The sequence below is a fragment of the Lagenorhynchus albirostris genome, chromosome 1 (assembly GCF_949774975.1).
Source record: "Lagenorhynchus albirostris chromosome 1, mLagAlb1.1, whole genome shotgun sequence".
Classification (NCBI taxonomy): domain Eukaryota; kingdom Metazoa; phylum Chordata; class Mammalia; order Artiodactyla; family Delphinidae; genus Lagenorhynchus; species Lagenorhynchus albirostris.
In genome coordinates, this window is record NC_083095.1 from 154,291,009 (window position 1) to 154,311,738 (window position 20,730).

The following is a 20,730-nucleotide window of genomic DNA, read 5'->3' on the forward strand; positions in this document are numbered from 1 at the left end:
ATGAGATATCATCTCACACCAGTCAGAATGGCCATCATCAAAAAATCTAGAAACAATAAATGCTGGAGAGGGTGTGGAGAAAAGGGAACCCTCTTACACTGTTGGTGGGAATGTAAATTGATACAGCCACTGTGGAGAACAGTATGGAGGTTCCTTAAAAAGCTACAAATAGAACTACCATATGACCCAGCAATCCCACTACTGGGCATATACCCTGAGAAAACCATAATTCAAAAAGAGACATGTACCAAAATGTTCATTGCAGCTCTATTTACAATAGCCCGGAGATGGAAACAACCTAAATGCCCGTCATCGGATGAATGGATAAAGAAGATGTGGCACATATATACAATGGAATATTACTCAGCCATAAAAAGAAACGAAATTGAGCTATTTGTAATGAGGTGGATAGACCTAGAGTCTGTCATACAGAGTGAAGTAAGTCAGAAAGAGAGAGACAAATACCGTATGCTAACACATATATATGGAATTTAAGAAAAAAAAAATGTCATGAAAAACCTAGGGGTAAAGCAGGAATAAAGACGCAGACCTCTTAGAGAACGGACTTGAGGTTATGGGGAGGGGGAAGGGTGAGCTGTGACAGGCCGAGAGAGAGTCATGGGCATATACACACTAACAAACGCAGTAAGGTAGATAGCTAGTGGGAAGCAGCCGCATGGCACAGGGATATTGGCTCGGTGCTTTGTGACAGCCCGGAGGGGTGGGATGGGGAGGGTGGGAGGGAGGGAGACGCAACAGGGAAGACATATGGGAACATATGTTTATGTATGACTGATTCACTTTGTTATAAAGCAGAAACTAACACACCATTGTAAAGCAATTATACCCCAATAAAGATGTAAAAAAAAAAAAAACCCAAAACAATTAAAACTGTCATAGGGACATACATATCAATAATTACCTTAAACGTGAATGGATTAATTGCTCCAACCAAAAGACACAGCCTTGCTGAATGGATACAAAAACAAGATCCATATATATGCTGTCTACAGGAGACGCACTTCAGACCTAGGGACATATAGAGACTGAAAGTGAGGGGATAGAAAAAGATATTCCATGCAAATGGAAATCAAAAGAAAGCTGGAGTAGCAATACTCGTATCAGATAAAATAGACTTTAAAATAAAGAATATTACAAGAGACAAGGAAGGACACTACATAATGATAAAGGGATCAATCCAAGAAGAAGATACAACAATTATAAATATATATGCACCCAACACAGGAGCACACCAATACATAAGGCAACTGCTAACAGCTATAAAAGAGGAAACTGACAGTAACAGTAATAGTGGGGGACTTTAACACCTCACTTACACCAATGGACAGATCATCCAAAATGAAAATAAAAAAGGAAACAGAAGCTTTAAATAACACAATAGACCAGATAGACTTAACTGATATTTATAAATATTTAAATATTTATAAATATTTATATTTATAATATAAATATTTATAATATAAATATTTATATTTCCATGCAAAAACAGCAGATTACACTTGCTTAAGTGTGCATGGAACATTCTCCAGGATAGATCACATCCCGGGTCACAAATCAAGCCTCAGTAAATTTAAGAAAATTGAAATCATATCAAGCATCTTTTCTGACCACAACGCTATGAGATTAGAAATCAATTACAGGGAAAAGAACGTAAAAAACACAAACACATGGAGGCTAAACAATACGTTACTAAATAACCAAGAGATCACTGAAGAAATCAAAGAGGAAATCAAAAATTACCTAGAGACAAATGACAATGAAAACATGACAATCCAAAACCTATGGGATGCAGCAAAAGCAGCTCTAAGAGGGAAGTTTATAGCTATACAAGCCTACCTCAAGAAACAAGAAAAATCTCAAATAAACAATCTAACCTTACACCTAAAGGAACTAGAGAAAGAAGAGCAAACAAAACCAAAAGTTAGTAGAAGGAAAGAAATCATAAAGATCAGAGCAGAAATAAATGAAATAGAAACAAAGAAAACAACAGCAAAGATCAATAAAACTAAAAGCTGGTTCTTTGAGAAGATAAACAAAATTGATAAACCATTAGCCAGACTCATCAGGAAAAAGAGGGAGAGGACTCAAATCAATAAAATTAAGAGATGAAAAATGAGAAGTTACAACAGACACTGCAGAAATACAAAGCATCCTAAGAGACTACTACAAGCAACTCTATGCCAATAAAATGGACAACCTGGACGAAATGGACAAATTCTTAGACAGGTATAACCTTCCAAGACTGAACCAGGAAGAAACAGAAAATATGAACAGACCAATCATAAGTAATGAAATTAGAACTGTGCTTAAAAATCTTCCAACAAACAAAAGTCCAGGATCAGATGGCTTCACAGGTGAATTCTATCAAACATTTAGAGAGGAGCTAACACCTATCCTTCTGAAACTCTTCCAAAAAATTTCAGAGGGAGGAACACTCCCAAACTCATTGTCTGAGGCCACCATCACCCTGATACCAAAACCAGACAAAGATACTACAAAAAAAGAAAATTACAGACCAATATCACTGATGAGTATAGATGCAAAAATCCTCAACAAAATACTAGCAAACAGAAACCAACAGCACATTAAAAGGACCATACACCATGATCAAGTGGGGTTTATTCCAGGAATGCAAGGATTCTTCAATATACACAAATCAATCAACGTGATACACCATATTAACAAATTGAAGCAGAAAAACCACATGATCATCTCAATAGATGCAGAAAAAGCTTTTGACAAAATTCAACACCCATTTATGATAAAAAAAAAAACTCTCCAGAAAGTGGGCATAGAGGGAACCTACCTCAACATAATTAAGGCCATATGTGACAAACCTACAGCAAACATCATTCTCAGTGGTGAAAACCTGAAAGCATTTCCTCTAAGATCAGAAACGAGACAAGGATGTCCACTCTTCACCACTATTATTCAACATAGTTTTGGAAGTTCTAGAAAAAGATCTAAAAGGAATCCAAATCAGAAAAGAAGAAGTAAAGCCGTCACTCTTTGCAGATGACATGATACTATACATAGAGAATCCTAAAAATGCCACCAGAAAACTACTAGAGCTAATCAATGAATTTGGTAAAGTTGCAGGATACAAAATTAATGCACAGAAATAAACCCACGCACCTATGGTCAATTAATCTATGACAAAGGAGGCAAAGATATACAATGGAGAAAAGAGAGTCTCTTCAATAAGTGGTGCTGGGAAAACTGGACAGCTACATGTAAAAGAATGAAATTACAACACTCCCTAACACCACACACAAAAATAAACTCAAAATGGATTAGAGACCTAAATGTAAGAATGGACACCATAAAACTCTTAGAGGAAAACACAGGCAGAACACTCTGACATAAATCACAGCAAGATCTTTTTTGATCCACCTCCTGGAGTAATGGAAATAAAAACAAAAATAAACTAATGGGACCTAATGACACTTCAAAGCTTTTGCACAGCAAAGGAAACCACAAACAAGACGAAAAGACAACCCTCAGAATGGGAGAAAATATTTGCAAACGAGTCAATGGACAAAGGATTAATCTCCAAAATATATAAACAGCTCATGCAGCTCAATATTAAAGAAACAAACAACCCAATCCAAAAATGGGCAGGAGACCTAAATAGATATTTCTCCAAAAAAGACATACAGGTGGCCAAGAAGCACATGAAAAGCTGCTCAACATCACTAATTGTTAGAGAAATGCAAATCAAAAGTACAATGAGGTCTCTCCTCACATAAGTTAGAATGGGCATCATCAGAAAACCTACAAACAACAAATGCTGGAGAGGGTGTGGAGAAAAGGGAACCCTCTTGCACTGATACAGCCACTATGGAGAACAGTATGGAGTTTCCTTAAAAAACTAAAAATAGAATTACCATATGATCCAGCAATCCCACTACTGAGCATATACCCAGAGAAAACCAGAATTCAAAAAGACACATGCACCCTAACGTTCCATTGCAGAACTATTTACAATAGCCAGGTCATGGAAGCAACCTAAATGCCCATCAACAGACAAATGAATAAAGAAGATGTGGTACATATATACAATGGAATATTACTCAGCCATAAAAAGGAACGAAATTGAGTCATTTGTTGAGACGTGGTGGATCTAGAGACTGTCATACAGAGTGAAGTCAGAAAGAGGAAAACAAATATCGTATATTAACTCATGTATGTGGAAGCTAGAAAAATGGTATAGATGAACTGGTTTGCTGGGCAGAAGTTGAGACACAGATGTAGTGAATGTATGGACACCAAGGGGGGAAAACCGCGGTGGGGTGGGGATGCTGGTGTGCTGAATTGGCGATTGGGATTGACATGTATACACTGATGTGTATAAAATTGATGACTAATAAGAACCTGCAGTATAAAAAACAAACAAAAGAACAACTAATACTAAACTTTCTTTGGGTTATTTCTATGGAAATATGTTAATATATGTTAATATAAATGTTTCAGACATTACCTGAAATTTTTAAAAATCTTATATGTTTTTTCAGAACTCTAATGGTTTTCCATTAGATGATTTCATAAAAGTGCTAAGAAAAGATCAACATGAAAAAATAATTATTAATTACATGGGACTGAGTGAACTGAAGAGGATGATTATAATTTTTGTGACTTTCTGTTTGAATAAAAATAAATAAATAAATAAAAAGATAAAAAGCAAACCTAAGCCCAGGAAAAAACATCTTTCCCGCAAACGATAAACACATGGTCATTTGGACCAACGAGCAAAACCTGTGAGCAGTTACTTCTCAAGTAGAGAAAATGACTCAGTAAACAGACTCTGGAGCTCCGGCCAGCTCTCAGCAAGGTGGACCGCACACACAGAACTGGCAGGGTTGGTGCCACCTGTGTGCCTGGCGTGGGCCTGGGATGGAACAAAGAAATCACTTTGGCAAGACACACTGAGACCCGTTAGGACGACCACCCCTTTTAGCTCGGCAGATGCCGTTTCCTGGGATCACAGCAACGATACAAAGCATAGAAGAGCTTCAAATATTAACCTAGAGCTTGCTGTGTTAGGATAGTTGAAAAATGGGCAGTGACCTAAATGTTGCCGGTGGCATAGGAATGCAAGGATCAAGTAGCTGAGGGGTCAGGTAAATGATGAGACATCAGGTTGATGGAATTTTACACGGACATTTACGCGATAGTTGTGGAATGTACGTTAACACATACAAAATTGTCATAACATACTGGCAGGTAAAAAACATAGTATACAAAATACATTTGCTATGGTGCTAATAATGTATATATTTCCTTCCGGTATTTCACATGTATTACACTGGGAAGAATCAGAATAAAACACTAACAGTGATTTTGGAAGAATTAAGCAATTAAAAAAACCATTCTCTTATTTCAATTTTTAAGCTTTATTCTGTTTTATAAATTTAAAAACTAAATATGTTATTTTTTCTAATAGTTTTTGAAATAAATCATGTGGTCCAAGCTGTATGGGTGCCTTCCCTCCAAACACAACTTACTTCTAAGCTGCCAGGACCTTAAAAGCAGAAGATAACGGGCCATCTGTTTGCTTTCAGATGCTTCATTTTGAAGTTAAGGCATAAAGAGATACTAGGGAAGTGGTCTGGGTTTTACATTAATGATGAAAAGCCCAAAGTGGCCACTCTCCCCCCCATTCAGCTTAATGTTTATTCAAATTCAGGCCCCATTTTTAGTGACTATATCACTTCTGTAAGGAATGAGAACTGCAAATAAATACAACCAGTTTGATATCATTAATCCTACAAGAACACTAGGTGGATATCAAAATGGCATTTTGAGCCCCGTTTCATCACCTTTCTCCCCTTGTTCCCTAATACAAATCTCACAGATGTGCATCTAGACCGGGGGTGTAACCTCTCCTGGTACCTGGGCTCCCCTATTGGTACCCAAGTTTGCCCGTCACCTGCTGCCTCTTGCCTGCAGTCAGCAGCCCCAGGCAAGCGTGAGGCCCCCAAGTGAGTACGAGGCAGCGATTCCTGAGAGTCAGAGAAAGCGGGAAGGGGACGTGACACTGACCTCGTAGATAAAGTACACTTTGGCCCCCACGTATATTCCCATGCGCACGACAGCTCGGACAGCAGCATTCATGCCTGCAAAGGAATAGGGACAGTAGTTACTGAGGAGGCTGGGGAGAATCTAGTGATGCCATTTAATTAGCTGTGATGGTGGGAAAACCGTGTAACCTCTCGGACGGCCCCTATGAAAAGTGGTCACAACACAAACCTCCAGGATTAGTGCAGGGAGAAGAGAAAAAAGTACAAGGCAGGGGCCAGCATGTTGTGGCCTAGTCCACAGATGAACAGAGCCTGGAGCACTGTTGGTTTAGAACATCGCTGTAAACACACTCGGAATATGAGCGACCTCAATTTGGTGTGAATTCGTAGGTTGATTCCATCCAATTGCAAAACAACACACAGGAGAGATGTTTGTTTATAGGTAGCCAATTTCAAAGAAAACAGGCCTGAAAAGGCCATTGGTCTGGGGAGGAGATGAAAAATTATTACCAGCTACTAGTGTAAAAGAAAGTAATTTAGTCAGTGGCCTTAAATATAAATCATGCAATTTTATTAAAAGAAAGATCCAATTAAACTAGTATACTATAAATAATATCTAATCAAGATAAATCTAGGCCATTTTCCACACTTACCCAGAGGGCCTTGAAGGAAGTTAAAAGTGCAATGTATCCTTGTATAAAACAGCCACACCATTTTGCTTTCCACTGAAGCCCCATTTTGGGGCAGCCAACTGTGCGATGGACCATAAGTCTAGACCTACGTGAACAGGTCAGGATTTCACATCTGTAAAACCCTGTATCATCATATCAGCTGATGAACAAGGCCATCAGGAGAGCAGTGAGAAGGGAGGATCATTCCTCTCGCTAGGGATGCAGCCCTGAGCCTCAGAATATGCAGCACCTGGGCATCCAGCCTAACTGCTCCTGGGCCAATAGTTCCAATCTGCCTCCTTCGTAAATTTAAATTTTGGGAACAAACTTCAAGACTAAAGGTGTTGGAGAACATGGACCATACAGTAAGTGGTACTTCTGGTAAGTAAATAAACAAACGAAGGCACCTTGGGTCCCAGGGAATATACTCCACAGACAAGGAGATTAAATTTGTATGTATTTGGATGGTAAACCTGCTCAGAGGATGGTTACAAATTTACAAATTACATTGAGCCAATTTGGAAATCTGGAATGAGATCGTTGCCTCTGAAAGGTGACAATTTTGCAAGGCTACAGTGTTCACAGAGCCGGAAAAGCTGGAAATAAATCCATGTTAAATGTATATCTACCATCTACGCACAGGTAGACATTATGTATTTGGTAGTCTCACCACTTCACGTTCAAACCTAGTTTATTACACGAAGGATTTTAATGACCTACTGATTCATTGCTGGCTGTCTCTCATAACCTCAAACTCAGCATTTCAAGATGCAATAAATCATTTCACCTGCGTCATCTTCTCCTCCGTTTCCTGTATTCTCTCACTCAGATTAGCAAAACTTTTCACTCTCGCACAAGCTGGATACTCCTGATACCCTCCACAGCTCCTTGCCCATAAAACTGACATTTCGCTCCCCAAACTTCCCCTGAATCCACCATCTCCCTCTAACATTATTCACGTTATGGCCAGAATGAGTAAAGCAGCTTTTCCTCTTTTGTTATGATACAAGTAATTTATAAATATATTCTTCTTATTAAAAAAAATTACATATGTCGGAAAAGGCAAAGCTGTGGAGACAGTAAAAAAAAAAGTCAGTGGTCGTTGGGGGTTGGGGGGATGAACAGGTGGGGCACAGAGGATTTTTAGTGCAGTGAAACTGCTCTGTATGACGTTATAATAATGGATACACCTCGTTATACATTTGTCCAAACCCATAGAACGGGCAACACCAAGAGTGAACCCTAAAATATCAACTATGGACTCTGGGTGAGGATGACGTGTCCATGTAGGGTCATCAGTTATAACAAATGCACCATCTGGTGGGGATGTTGATGGGGTGGGGGTGGGTCTGCATGGGTGGGGGCAGAAGATAGAGGGGAATCTCTGGAACTTCGCCTCCGTTTTGCTCTAAAATCTAAAACTGAAAAACACGGTTAAAAAAACAAACACAGATGAGGCCGTGTCTTGCTTTCCCATGCCCGCCCCTTTGGAGCGCAGTGCATACACCCTGTAGACACACTCCCCTTGTGCTAGCTGTAATCTCACACACTTTTCTGAGATGTTTTCTATGGTAGCATCAGCATTCTCTTTCTCAAACTCAAAAACGCCCAGGTTCCTCCCTGGATTCCCCAGGGCCTGTGCTCATAAAACCAAGCTCTTCAGGTGAGATCTCCAGCCCCCCGGGCTCTTCCTACCTGCTCAGTCCCACCTGGATGCCCCATCTACACGTCAGGACTGCAGCTCCCCCAGAACTGCCACCACGTCCCGGAGGGGCCCTCGCTCAACCTCCAGGAGGGACGGGGCTCCTGCACCTCCAGGAAGGCTTCCCCACCGGCCTTTCCTCACCGGCCTTCACGACACCCACCTGGGCGACACACCTGCATCTCATGCAGGCAGCCTCAGCTCTCCGGCCTGAACCGAACGGATAAACGAGCTCCTCTCGGCCCCTTCCCACAGACCCCGCGATTCTCGGACTTTTTTCTGTGGCCCCGGAATCGAGAGACTGACCACCAAACGCTGGAGCCCTACCAACCCTCCATCACCAGGACGCAAGCGCACGGGTTAACGCCGGCTCCCTGGCCCCCGCCCTCCCCCACGTGCTTCTGAAGACCTCATTTCTGGCGGGTGGGGGATGGGGACGCTTTCATAAAGGCATGAATAAAGAGGAGTTGGGGGATTTTAGAAAGTGCAAGTGGAGAAAAAATGGCAGAAGGAACGACAAGTGGGACACTATCCAGAGGTGACCCCAGGGGTCCCCGTGTGGAAGAAAAACATGCCCAGGGTGACCCCTGCCTGAAAGTTCTGACCACCTTCACAGCAGGCCTGGGGCCTGAACTCCTCCCCTGCCCCATGGGGTTGAGCTGGACTCACCTGGGAAAGCGGCCCGTCCCCTCGGGGCTGATCCCCCCTCAGCCCGCAGCAGGCCTGGGGGGGGCGGTGGGTTCCCAGGTCAGGGAGGGTCCTGAGCACCGCACTTCTCCCAAGTTCGCCGGAGAGGAGGCTCCGCGCGTCTGAGCCTCAGCGCCAACCCCCCAAGGCTTTTAGACCAGGGTCGTTAAGGTAACTTGGCTACACCTGCTGCCTTTCCCGTGCAGCCCGGAGCTGGCCGCCTTCTGATTGGGGCCTGAGAGGAGCTGTGGTAACAGCCCAGTGGTAACCAGGGTAACCAGGGCTGAGTGCTCTGAGCACCTGAGCTGATGCTCCCAGAAAGCCTGCGGGGCCTGGGTCCTCCTGAGAGACGAGGAAGTCGGGCTCTAAGTGGATAAATTAACAGCCGAGGGAACAAAACTTGTAAAAGGCAAAGCTGGAGTGTAAACCCTACTCTTCCTTTTATTTTAACTTAAAAGCCGTTATAATTCCCTCTAGTAGGAAGGAAACTTGGAGAAAACAATGCCCATGGGGCCCCAGTTCTTGCGTAACTGTTTGGGGAGGGGCCGGCTCTCCCCTTGAATTTGGGAAGGACAGGACAGAGATGCTATCTGGTGCTGGGCCCACAGGTGGGTGCCTTCAGGGAAAGGCCCAGGGGACAGAAGCCAAGGACACAGGAAAGGCCAATTTTCACCGACAGCCTCTTTGACACACGCAACTGGGATTCAGACATATGATTTGGGGTCTGAGGGCCTTGTGGGTGAGCAGTGCCGATTTTCTGGTTCTGTTGGATGCTGTCCTGTCCTGGACTGTCCACAGAGAGCACAGGGCACTCCAGCTGCTGTTTTCAATAAACGTTCAGACATAGTTGAGTTCCTTCCTTTTGTTTTTGGTTTTGTTTTGGCAGCCAGGCTCTGGAGTTCAAACAACTTCCATAATTGTTTCCATGGGAAACCATCATCCTGCCACCAAGAAAGAATCTTAGTATTTGGAAAGTATCCTCTTCATCACTTGCAAAAATTAAAACCCTCGTCCTCAGGGAATGTGCAGACTTGCTACGGGAACCAAAAATAAACAAATCTTGAAAGAATCAAGGAGCAGCTAAGTGGAAAATGTGAGAAAATTACTTTAGGTGCGCTAGAAAGAAGAGACTTATTGTTTTCTTGATGTGACATATTCTCAAATAGGTTCTTACTAAAGCATCATGCACGTAAGATAGTCATTAAGATAACTTCTTCCTTGAGGTCAGGGAGGCCGTGGACCCAAAGGTTTCCTGAGATTCTGTTCTGGTAATGTTTATTTATTTAAATTTATTTATTTATTTATTTTTGGCTGTGTTGGGTCTTCATTGCTGCATGCGGGCTTTCCCTAGTTGCAGTGAGCGGGGCCTACTCTTCATTGCGGTGCGCAGGCTTCTCATTGCAGTGGCTTCTCTTGTTGTGGAGCATGGGCTTCAGTAGTTGTGGCAGGCGGGCTCAGTAGTTGTGGCTCACAGGCTGTAGAGTGCAGGCTTAGTAGTTGTGGCACACAGGCTTAGTTGTTCCGCGGCATGTGGGATCTTCCTGGAGCAGGGCTCAAACCTGTGTCCCCTGCACTGGCAGGCGGATTCTTTTTTTTTTTAACATCTTTATTGGAGTATAAATGCTTTACATTGTTGTGTTAGTTTCTGCTGTATAACAAAGTGAATCAGCTATATGCATATGTATATCCCCATATCCCCTCACTCTTGCGTCTCCCTCCCACCCTCCTTATCCCACCCCTCTAGGTGGTCGCAAAGCACTGAGCTGATCTCCCTGTGCTATGCGGCTGCTTCCCACTAGCTATCTATTCTACATTTGGTAGTATATATATGTCCATGCTATTCTCTCACTTCGTCTCAGCTTACCCTTACCCCTCCCTGTGTCCTCAAGTCCATGCTCTATGTCTGTGTCTTTATTCCTGTCCTCGCAGGTGGATTCTTAATCACTGCGCCACCAGGGAAGTCCCTCTGATAAAATTTAAACTTCAAGTAATTTGTTAAAAACAAGGACTGTGTTGGGGGCTTTGTTTCACTTCCTGGGGCTTTGTTTCACTTCCTGGGGCTTTGTTTCACTTCCTATGTGGTCTGAAGAGTCTAATAAACGTCCTTACTTAGCCCTTTATGACCATGTGGAGCTGTTTCCCCTGCATATTTCTCAGTGCCCATAACCACTCCCTGCCTAATTTCAATATTTAAATTCCCTTTTGAAAAATAAGATCTGGTGCTTAATCCTCTTACTGGTTTCTCCCTGGCTATATGGAGTTTTCACCTTTGTACCAAAGCGAGGATGTTAGCATAGGTCACAAAACAAACTTAAAGCTCACCTTATCTTGCTCTTGCTACTGACGTTCTCCATAAAGCTTCCTTGTTTAATAACTCAGGTGTGGGAGGGGAAAAAACGTCCTCAGGAGAAAGTGTCGGGATGCTGGATCCCCTGTGAGTCAGTTACCAACCGGGGGTTTCTCATCATCCTGCAGTGTCCAAATCACCGAGTCTTGTCTTAGATATCAGTGACATAAATCTCTGAGCGGGTTCAATCATTCATTTATTCATCCGTCCGTCCATCCAGGACACACGGATGGGGTGTCTTTTCTCTGCTGGTACTGCCGGGCGATGCAGTGACAAAAGAGGGGAAGGTCGTGGCCCTGGTGGGGCTTGTTGCATCCGGTAAACAACACACAACACACACACACATTTCACCCAGAGGTGGAGGAGAAAGAAGGAAAGCAGAGCAGGGCTGGGGGTTGCCATGGGGGTGTGCAGAGGGGCAGCAGCCGCCTTGAGACGTGCCATTTGGGAGAGAATGGAAGACGGTGATGGAGGCTGGCCAAGTGGCCATCTGGACGTCTGGGAAGGAGGACCACAGCAGGCCCAGGGCCACTGCAGGCACCAGACCACTGCCAGAGGTCCCCTGCATGGCCCCTGACTGTGATATGAACACGCAGGAGGGACCGTCTGAACCTGAGCGCCTCACACACCCCTCCCTCTAGACCCCCATCCACTGGGATCCCCACCGACCACACCAACACGCACTGGGGCAGACACACGCTGGATTTCAAAGGCTCAAGATGGAAAAAAGAATGTGAAACAGCTTATTAATCACCTTTGTATTGACAAGGGGTTGAAACATCGGACTGAATAAAACAGAGGCTTAAATTAATTTCACCTGTTTCTGTTACATTTCCAAACGTGGTGACTAGTTTAAAATGACACAATCACACGTAAGCCTCATTTCTGCCATTTCCCTCCATCTTGAACCTGCTTTTAACCCCCAACAACGCATGTCTACCTTTCCACACCTACCAGCGCGAAGCGATGCATATTCCATCCGGGATCCTAATGCAGCTCATTCCCTGTGATGATTTTCCACTGGTTTTCCCACTATTCACTGGTATGAACGTTGTGTCAAGAATGTCCTTCTGCCAGCCTGCCTGTCCCCACCTGGGCTCCTCGCTCGGCCTTTCTTCCTGCTGCGTGGACCAGCTCCAGCCTTAGGCTCCACTGACACAGCCCACCCCCAGCTCACCCTCCACGGCCCAGGCCGGCTCCTCAGGACACTGGGGCCCCTCCACAGCCCTCCCCTCCTCTCTCCACAAAGCCGCCCTCATCAGAAGCAGCCGGCACCCGGTGGCTTCCAGGTCACACGAGGTAAATCCAAAGTCCTCCCCGTGGTCCCCCCTGGCCCCGGCCCCGCCCCCCACACTGGCCCAGCCGCTCTCTCCCAGCCCTGCCTGCTCCTGGCTATTTCCTGCTGCTCATTCCTTCCCCCTCCCATGGCGGGTGGGGGGGCCGTCCGTGGGAGAAGGGGCTCCACCGTCAGCCTAAGGCAGGCAGAGGAGGCTGTCACTCATCTGGGGGACGATTTAACGAGAGAGAAAACAAAGCCTGAGAATATTCGACCAGAGCTGAAAAAATAAGAAGGGATGGCAGCTCGAGGTCCCCCTGGCCAGCCTTCAACGCTTGTAATCAAAAGAACCCTGGCCCGACCACTTGCTCACACCTTTACACAAGAGGCCTCCATTCACTGATCTCCCCGTCAGAATCCTCACCATAAAACCATCGCAGGAAACATCAGATGGTCTGAACTGCCACCTGGACCCAGGACTCCAGCGAGGTCCTCGGCCAACCACAGGGACCCGTCGCTGCGGGTGTGACTGTCAGGCCTTCCCTGGACCCACAGAACTAGAATCTACATCTGAGCCAGATCCTCAGGCAGCTGTCTGCATCCAGGATAAAGAAGGAAGCTGAGGGCCCTCGGGGGCAGCGGGGCCTCCCTGGGCCTGAGTAGTGCTGCCTTTTCCCTCCAGCAGGTCCTGCTTGAGACTCAAGGTTGTCTTAGGGGCAGGGGAAGGGGGGGAAGGGGAAGGGGAGAAAACAAGAGGGGGGAGAAGACAGGGATTGTGTGATTCCACTTCGTGTTGCAAACCAACAATCGCAGGCCCTGTCCCACCAGGACTGGAGAGCAGAGCCAGACCCTGTAAGGAAGTCCCTTCATGCTCAGGATGCCACTCGGCCACACACTATGCTGCCTCTTGTCCTGACAGCACAACGTCTGTGATTCCCAACACCCTAAGCGTGTGGTGGTGAAGACGTGTGGAAGAGAGGGTGGGAGGAAACTGGGGCCCCGGAAGATGCTTTCTCACAAATAAAATACACCACCATACAGAGCTCGCTGCAAAGAATAACTCGAAAAGGTGACTCAGCTCTTTTCTTAACATAAAGCCATCTGTTCTTTACGCAAAGACACCTTCCAACATGATTGCAGTCATGGCGGGTATACATCTGTGCCCTTATGTCTGCCTGTAACATGTCACTACCCTATCCCCATATTTCTACTGTAACTGCTCCTGGCACCCCATCAGATCCGTGTTCACACAGCCCCAATTCTCCTGGATAAAAGGTTTGAGTCCTGTATCAAAGCTTTCAGTTTTCTGGAACCGAGGGGGAAAACATGCTTTTTTGGAAAGATGACAAAATGTCTAGTTTCTAAAGGTCATCTAAGTGTGTCACACAATGCTATTTGCACTCCTAGAAAAGGGTGCAATTGCATGGATTTTCCACGGTACCCATGGGGTGAACACTAACATTCTAGTGCACGGCCTCCTGGACCCAATAATTTTTGCTAAATTAATGATTACATTGTCAGTGGGAAAGTTCCCATTACAGAATGTAAGTGCTCAGAGCCAGGGCAGGAAGGGCCCCAGAGCTGTGTGAGGTGAGATGCCCACTGTTCTCATCTTACTGGGCTCTCAGGCCCTCAAAGTTTTGGGTGGGCATGGAAGGAACCCACCCAAGCAGGGCCCAGATGCTGTGTTCAAGAAACACGTGTTCAGGGGAGAACCAACCAGCACCCAGCTCCGGTTGACTAGTACTTCACATTTCTGAGGATGGTTTTTAAGTTCTTATCTTGAGACATTAGTTGTTCCCAGATACAGCTCTGCAGATAAAAGAGTGCTTTTGTGTGGGAGTTCCCTGGTGGCCTAGTGGTTAGGATTCCAGGCTTTCACTGCCCTGGCCCGGGTTCAATCCCTGCTCGGGGAACCGAGATCCTGCAAGCCACTCGGCAGAGCCAAAAAAAAAAAAAAAAAAGAGTGCTTTTGATTAGTGAAGGTTTAATTCATTAAAATGACTTCATGAGAGAGCTTCCCTGGTGGCACAGTGGTTAAAAACCCACCTGCCAATGCAGGGGACACGGGTTCGAGCCCTGGTCCGGGAAGATCCCACACGCCGCGGAACAACAAAGCCCGAGCGCCACAACCATTGAAGCCCATGCGCTTAGAGCCTGTGCTCCACAACAAGAGAAGCCACTGCAATGAGAAGCCCGCGCACCATAACGAAGAGTAGCCCCCGCTCGCTGCAACTAGAGAAAGCCCACGCACAGCAACAAAGACCCAATTCAACCAAAAGTAAATAATAAGTTAATTAATTTTTATAAAGCATATTAAAAAAAAAGACTTCATGAGAAAAGACAGCCAGAACATCTAGTCGCCCACCATTTCGCAGAAGGAAGTGGTCCACACTCAGTGAGATCCCAGGAGGGAGACATTCAGCAAACATCTGGGTACCTGCCGAGTGCCCCGTACTGTGCTGAGGCACACCCTGGTGAATGGACATATGTCCTGGGTCACCCCTTCTCACTGCAGCCCGTAGCCTGGCCAGTTCATCTCAAAGCTCACTTGCTCGTGCGTGAAGCAGATGAGCCACTGTGTGGAAGCATTAGTGCCTACTGCTAAGCAAATGTTCACTCGATGTTAGTCACTCTTTTTTTTTTAAATTTTATTGGAGTATAGTTGATTTACAATGTTGTGTTAGTTTCAGGTGTACAGAAAAGTGTATCAGTTATACATATACATATATCCATTCTTTTTCAGATTCTTTTTCCCATCTAGGTTATTACAGAGTATTGAGTAGAGTTCCCTGTGCTATACAGCAGGTTCCTGTTGGTTCTCTATTTTATATATAGTAGTGTGTTAATCCCAAACTCCTAATTTATCCCTCCCCCCGCCTCCACGTTTCCCCTTTGGTCACCATAAGTTTGTTTTCTAAATCTGAGTCTGTTTCTGTGTTGCAAATAAGTTCATTTATGTCAGTTTTTTAAAAAAATTAATTCCACATATGAGTGATATCATATGATATTTATCTTTTTCTGTCTGACTTACTGTACTTAGTATGACACTCTCTAGGTCCATCCATGTTGCTGCAAATGGCATTATTTCATTCTTTTCTATGGCTAATTCTTCCTATTAGTGGAAAGGCTTATACAGACTCCATCTATATGAGCTTTCTGCAAACAATGTCTTCATGCTTACTTTGCCACAGGCCAAACAGGACTCAGCTTTCCTGTTCAGTCTACCCTCTGGGTCCATTTCTGTGCATTCTCAGCTGCACCAGGCCCTCCAGAAGCCCTCAATTTGTGTCTAAGGCAATGAGTCATTTTTGGCGTATGATGTAGTGTTGCTTGGGGGTGGATACCTAGTCATGGTAAGTCTGTCCAGTGACCTGGAACTTATTTTTACTTAAAGTGAAAATCAATTTAAACTTGCAGACATTCCTTGTGACAATGGAAGCAACCCAAAGAATGAAAAAAACAATAATTAGCCTTAGAAATAGTCTTCCTATTAAGGCCAGGGCTGGGGGATTCAGGAATATAGCTGGGGAATTTTCATTTTGTTCAATAATCATATCATACAAATTCCACTGGAAAACAAGCATTTCATCACTTTGGTATCAGGTGTTACATCAATTTAGCCACCCCAATGCTCTTACTGTACAAACGTGTTTTCTGTTATCAAAGCTGTGTAAAAATCATCTGTATAATCTATGTAATATCTTCCATTTATTTTGACTAGTAAGTAGGGTAGCTATTGTCTCATGTTTAAATATCTATCTGAAATTTTAGGCTCATTATTTTAGATGATTATAATTTACCTCTTCATTAACTTAGTGAAGAAATCATTAAGGCATTTTATACCAATTAAATAGTTTATGTATTTTTAGTATGAGGAATTTCACACAGTGGTCCTGTTTTCCAATGTAATTTGTAAAGCACAATCTTAAATTCCGCTAGAGTTTTTAAAAAATTTTAAGGTTTTTGTCTCTAATTTGATTAAAAAAATATTTGATTTGGGGCAAATTATTTAAATACTTCTTGATTTTTTAATCTGAAAAATGGAAAGAAAATGCCACCCGCCTTACCAAATAAAATTCTGGTGTTACGAAAAAAAATCATCTGCATAATTTTGAGCAAACCAGGCTTTGCTCCTCTGAGTATTAATTAGTTGTTACAACTGTAAAAGCAGGGCTTACTGAGAAGTGTTTGGGGTTGAGACCTCACAGAACTTCATTTAAATCCTACCATGGGCCACCTATGAGCCTGCCACCTTAATGAGGTTACTTCTCTCCCCTTGAGCCTCTCTTGTCACCTCTGAAATGAAGATGTGTGTGTCTTGGAGCCAGGTAATCAGGCCTGGAGATAAGAACAATAAAGCTCCTAGAACATCAAGTGAGCTCAATAACTAGAAGCTATAGTCATCTCAACATGAAATTTTACCGTAATTTCACATCTGATTAGAAAACTATGCTGAAATTAAGACTTGTGATTATTCTCCTTGGTCTTTACTAGCTGTGAGCAAAACTCTCTTATCCCAGGGAAAATGAAGCACTGATACCATTTAGAGTCAAGATAAGATGGTAAAAGGATAGGGGTATAAATGACAGCATCTCTAGGAATAACCTCCTCCAAGGGGCTGTAAGTCTGCTGCTGCCTGCCGAGACCGGCCCCTGGGTGCACATCTTAAGGTGAACTTTCTTGGAAAGAAATGCATTCAACTGTTCAGTCAGGTCTCAGGTAGGATCAAAAGAGGAGGTGGCTCTTGGCATGAAGTCCAAGAAGAACTGGAGACTACAGCCTCAGCTCTGCCTGAGGGAAAATGCCCAGATGCCCGGCCATGGTCGGCTCTCCAGGGACGGCCCAGATGTGTCAGTTCAGAGCATTAGGCGATCTCCCATCAACCTGACAATACACTGACCAAGCCACGTTCTCATATAATTTTGATTCTCAAAGTATCTTTTCCACTGACAAGAAGAGATGTGGACTTACTGACCTCTATTATTCATAACTGCTCGCAAGCTGCAGAGATAAGTAGCAGGTAAGTATCAGTAGCAGAAAAAATGCTGGTTCTGTCTATTGCATCATTACCTCAGTTGCCTTTGCACCAGCTACCAGGTAGTTGAGAAGACTTTTGGACAGGAACTCAAAAGAGTGACCTATATTTTTTTCAACAGACAGAGCACCTTAATTCTAAAATGACCTTGAAACTCTGACCTTGAAGCCTGGAGGGTTAAGAGACCAGTTCCTCTTCCTGTGCCAACAATTTATTCTCTTTCCAAGACCGGGGTAAGAGTCACTCAAGATGCTTCCTAATTTGGGCTAGCCCACTTCTCCAGAGGCACGTGCTTTTGAAGCCCTTTGACGGGGAAGCCTCTCTCAGCCCCACCCCGACCCCGCCAGACCCCATCCGGCACATCATTTAAGTAACTTGGGCGATGTCATCTATTTCACTCTGCCACTTCCCCAACCCCAGCCTTGTTTATATCACAACATTTTCTCTCTTCAATGTTTATACCAGGGGCCACACTTTACTAGAATACCAAATTAGACCAGCCCTGCCTCGCACTGACGCAAAGGCAGGCTTGTAGGGCTTCGACAGTGACTGATGTCGCGAGCGCCACCTTCAGTAGGACAGGGAGGGGCTTCCAAGGGACCCACGTGCCGGGGACCCCCACGTCTCCTGCCCACCGCAGGCTGGGTGCCCAGGGTCGAGGGCGCGGGGCGCACGGGCGGTGACTGGCCAGGCATCACGTACGCGCCCGCGGCGGGCGGGGCTGCAGCCTTAGCGCCCCACCTGCCGCACCCCCCCAGGCCCCGCCCGGCTCAAGGGCGAAGGGAAGGTCACGGGCAGGGTGGGCGGCAGGCGAGGGCGCCGGGCCCAACACTTAAGCATCCCTGCACCGTGTGTGGTGAAAATGAGGCATCAGGGCCTTTCAACTCATCCGGGACGGGAGGAAGAAGGTAAAATAAAAACCAAAACCTAGCTCGAGAGGCGTCTCCGGCCTGCGATCCTCGGGCTCCGAGGACGCAGCCGCCTGAGCACAGCCCTGCTACTTTCTAGCGGTTGAGTCGCCCCACCCAGGTATTCACCGGGATCAGGAAACCCCAGCGTCTGGGAACCCCTGCGTCCCCATGTGCGCCCAGCGCTAGGGACCCGGGGCACGTTCTGTGTCACCCTCGCTTTACATTGAAATATTCTCTCCGTGTGTCCGTGGGCACCGAGCCTGGGTCCCCTTCTCCCCGAAATCAGCTTCCACGCTTGGGGGTGGGGGGCGGTTGCTGGAGTCCGCACTTGCGGGGCTGGTGACGCCCCGGAGTCCCCGCTTCCTGTTCCTTCCCATCCAGGGGAGGCTGGCGGGGAGGGCCCAGTGACCCGTTTCAGCTTTCAGTTTGGTGACGAGCCGGAAGGGGACAAGAGATTAGAGCGGAGGAGAACCGTTTTTAAAATTTCCCAGCGGAAACGCGAGGTGGTACCGGGCCGCCGGGCAACCCCGGGCAGGGACCCCCGTGCGTCCCCCGCCGCGTCCCGCCGGACAGCAGCGGGGACGCCGCCCGCGCGGCGCGGGGATCGCGAGGCTGCCGACGCGTCGCAGGGACCCAGCGGATTTTTCCAAGACATTGGGGGTAGGGAGTGGGTGACGGAGCTGGGGAGGGAGCCGCGGCATCGGAAGTGGCCGCGCTGTAGCCAAGCTTTGGAGGGGCGTCCGGCTTCATCCTACGACTCGGAAGAGAAATGACCACCGAGCGCGGTCCAGGCGGCCCCGTAGCCAGTCGCAATTTAAAAAATAAACATGAAGGTGGAAAACTGACCTTCCTGGTAAGGGATCCTACTGCCATAGCCCTCCCTCCGCCCCCCCACCGACTCCGCAGTGACTCCTGAGGCTGCACGGCCCGCACCCGCTCCCGCCACAGGAAGGTACCCCCAAGGTTCCTGGGCGCGGGGCTTCTCCCCCACCCTTCTCTTATCCCCGGTACCCGCTCTCCTCCTCTCTTCTTTGCTTCCCCCATCTCTTCTCCCTGGAGCCTCATCCTTTCTCTCTGGTCCCTGCTCCCCATCCTTTCTCCCAGGTACCCCCATCCTTTCTCCCAGGTACCCCCATCCTTTCTCCCGGTTACCCCCACATCCCTTCTCCCTAGTCCCCTCCCTTCGCCTCCGGCCCGGGATCCGGGGAGGCGGTGGCGCACCTTGGGCATCCCCGCCGCTGGTCAGCACGCCTATGGCTTTGCCGGCCCCGGAGAGTTGCTCCAGGAACTTTCGGAAGGAGCCCTTGGGGTTCGGGGAGACGTCGTGGTCGCCCATGGCGAGCAGGCCGGAGATCGCGCTCGGGAGGGTGCTCAGCAGGCACTGCGCCCCTCCCGCGCCGCCGCCACTGGAACCGCCGGCCCCGCCCGCGCGGCGCGCGCCAATGGGCGGCCAAGGGCGGGCTCAGGGGCGCGGGTAGGCGGGGCAGGCGGGACCGGGGGCACCAGCTTTCAGGGAGCCGCGCGGGCCAGGGAGCTTGGCCTGGAGGGAGCACCACTTGGGGGGGTTGCATCACAGGTGGGAGGAGCGTTACGAGCCGGAAGCACCTCAGAGGGAAGGAGAAGCACCGCAGGTGGGTGGGGAAATCACCGCAGGTGGGCGGAGCATCCCTGGTGGGGGAGGGGAAAGCACCCTAGGAGGGTGTGCAGCGAAGGTGGGAGGAGCATCGAGAGGGGGAAGCGCGGCAGGCGGGGGAAAGCACAGCAGCTAGGTGGTAGCATCTTTGGGGAGCGCAGCAGGTGGGGGGAGTAGGAGGAAGGCGGGGCGCTACAGGTGGGCTGGATCACCGTAGTTGTGGGAGCGTGGCAGCATCAAGCGCGGGGAGCGCAGTAAACGGGGCGGGGGGAGGTTGTGCGGAGCGCCGCATGTGGGAGCGCCGGGCCCGCGGCAGTTGGGGGGACCGAACCGTCGCAGGCGCACGCACGTTCCCGCAAGATTCCTTCCGGGGGCGGCATTCGGAGCCGCGGGCACCCCAGCTTTTCCTCAGGCCTGAGGTGAG

General features: G+C 46.9%; 1 protein-coding gene across 3 annotated transcripts in view; it reads right to left on the bottom strand.

Moving 5' to 3' along the window:
- Positions 1–20,072, bottom strand: part of PFKP (phosphofructokinase, platelet) — a 132,795-nt gene extending 112,723 nt beyond the window's left edge. For all 3 annotated transcript variants that reach the window (XR_009541880.1, XR_009541879.1, XM_060156350.1), the window contains exons 1-2: positions 19,895–20,072; positions 6,064–6,137 (exon numbers count right to left, since the gene is read on the bottom strand). Coding sequence is in view for 1 of the 3 variants with exons in the window: in XM_060156350.1 (XP_060012333.1) it covers positions 6,064–6,137; positions 19,895–20,009 (189 nt within the window). In the remaining 2 variants the exon portion in view is untranslated. The remainder of the gene's footprint in view (positions 1–6,063; positions 6,138–19,894) is intronic.
- Between the last annotated feature and the right edge of the window lie 658 nt (positions 20,073–20,730).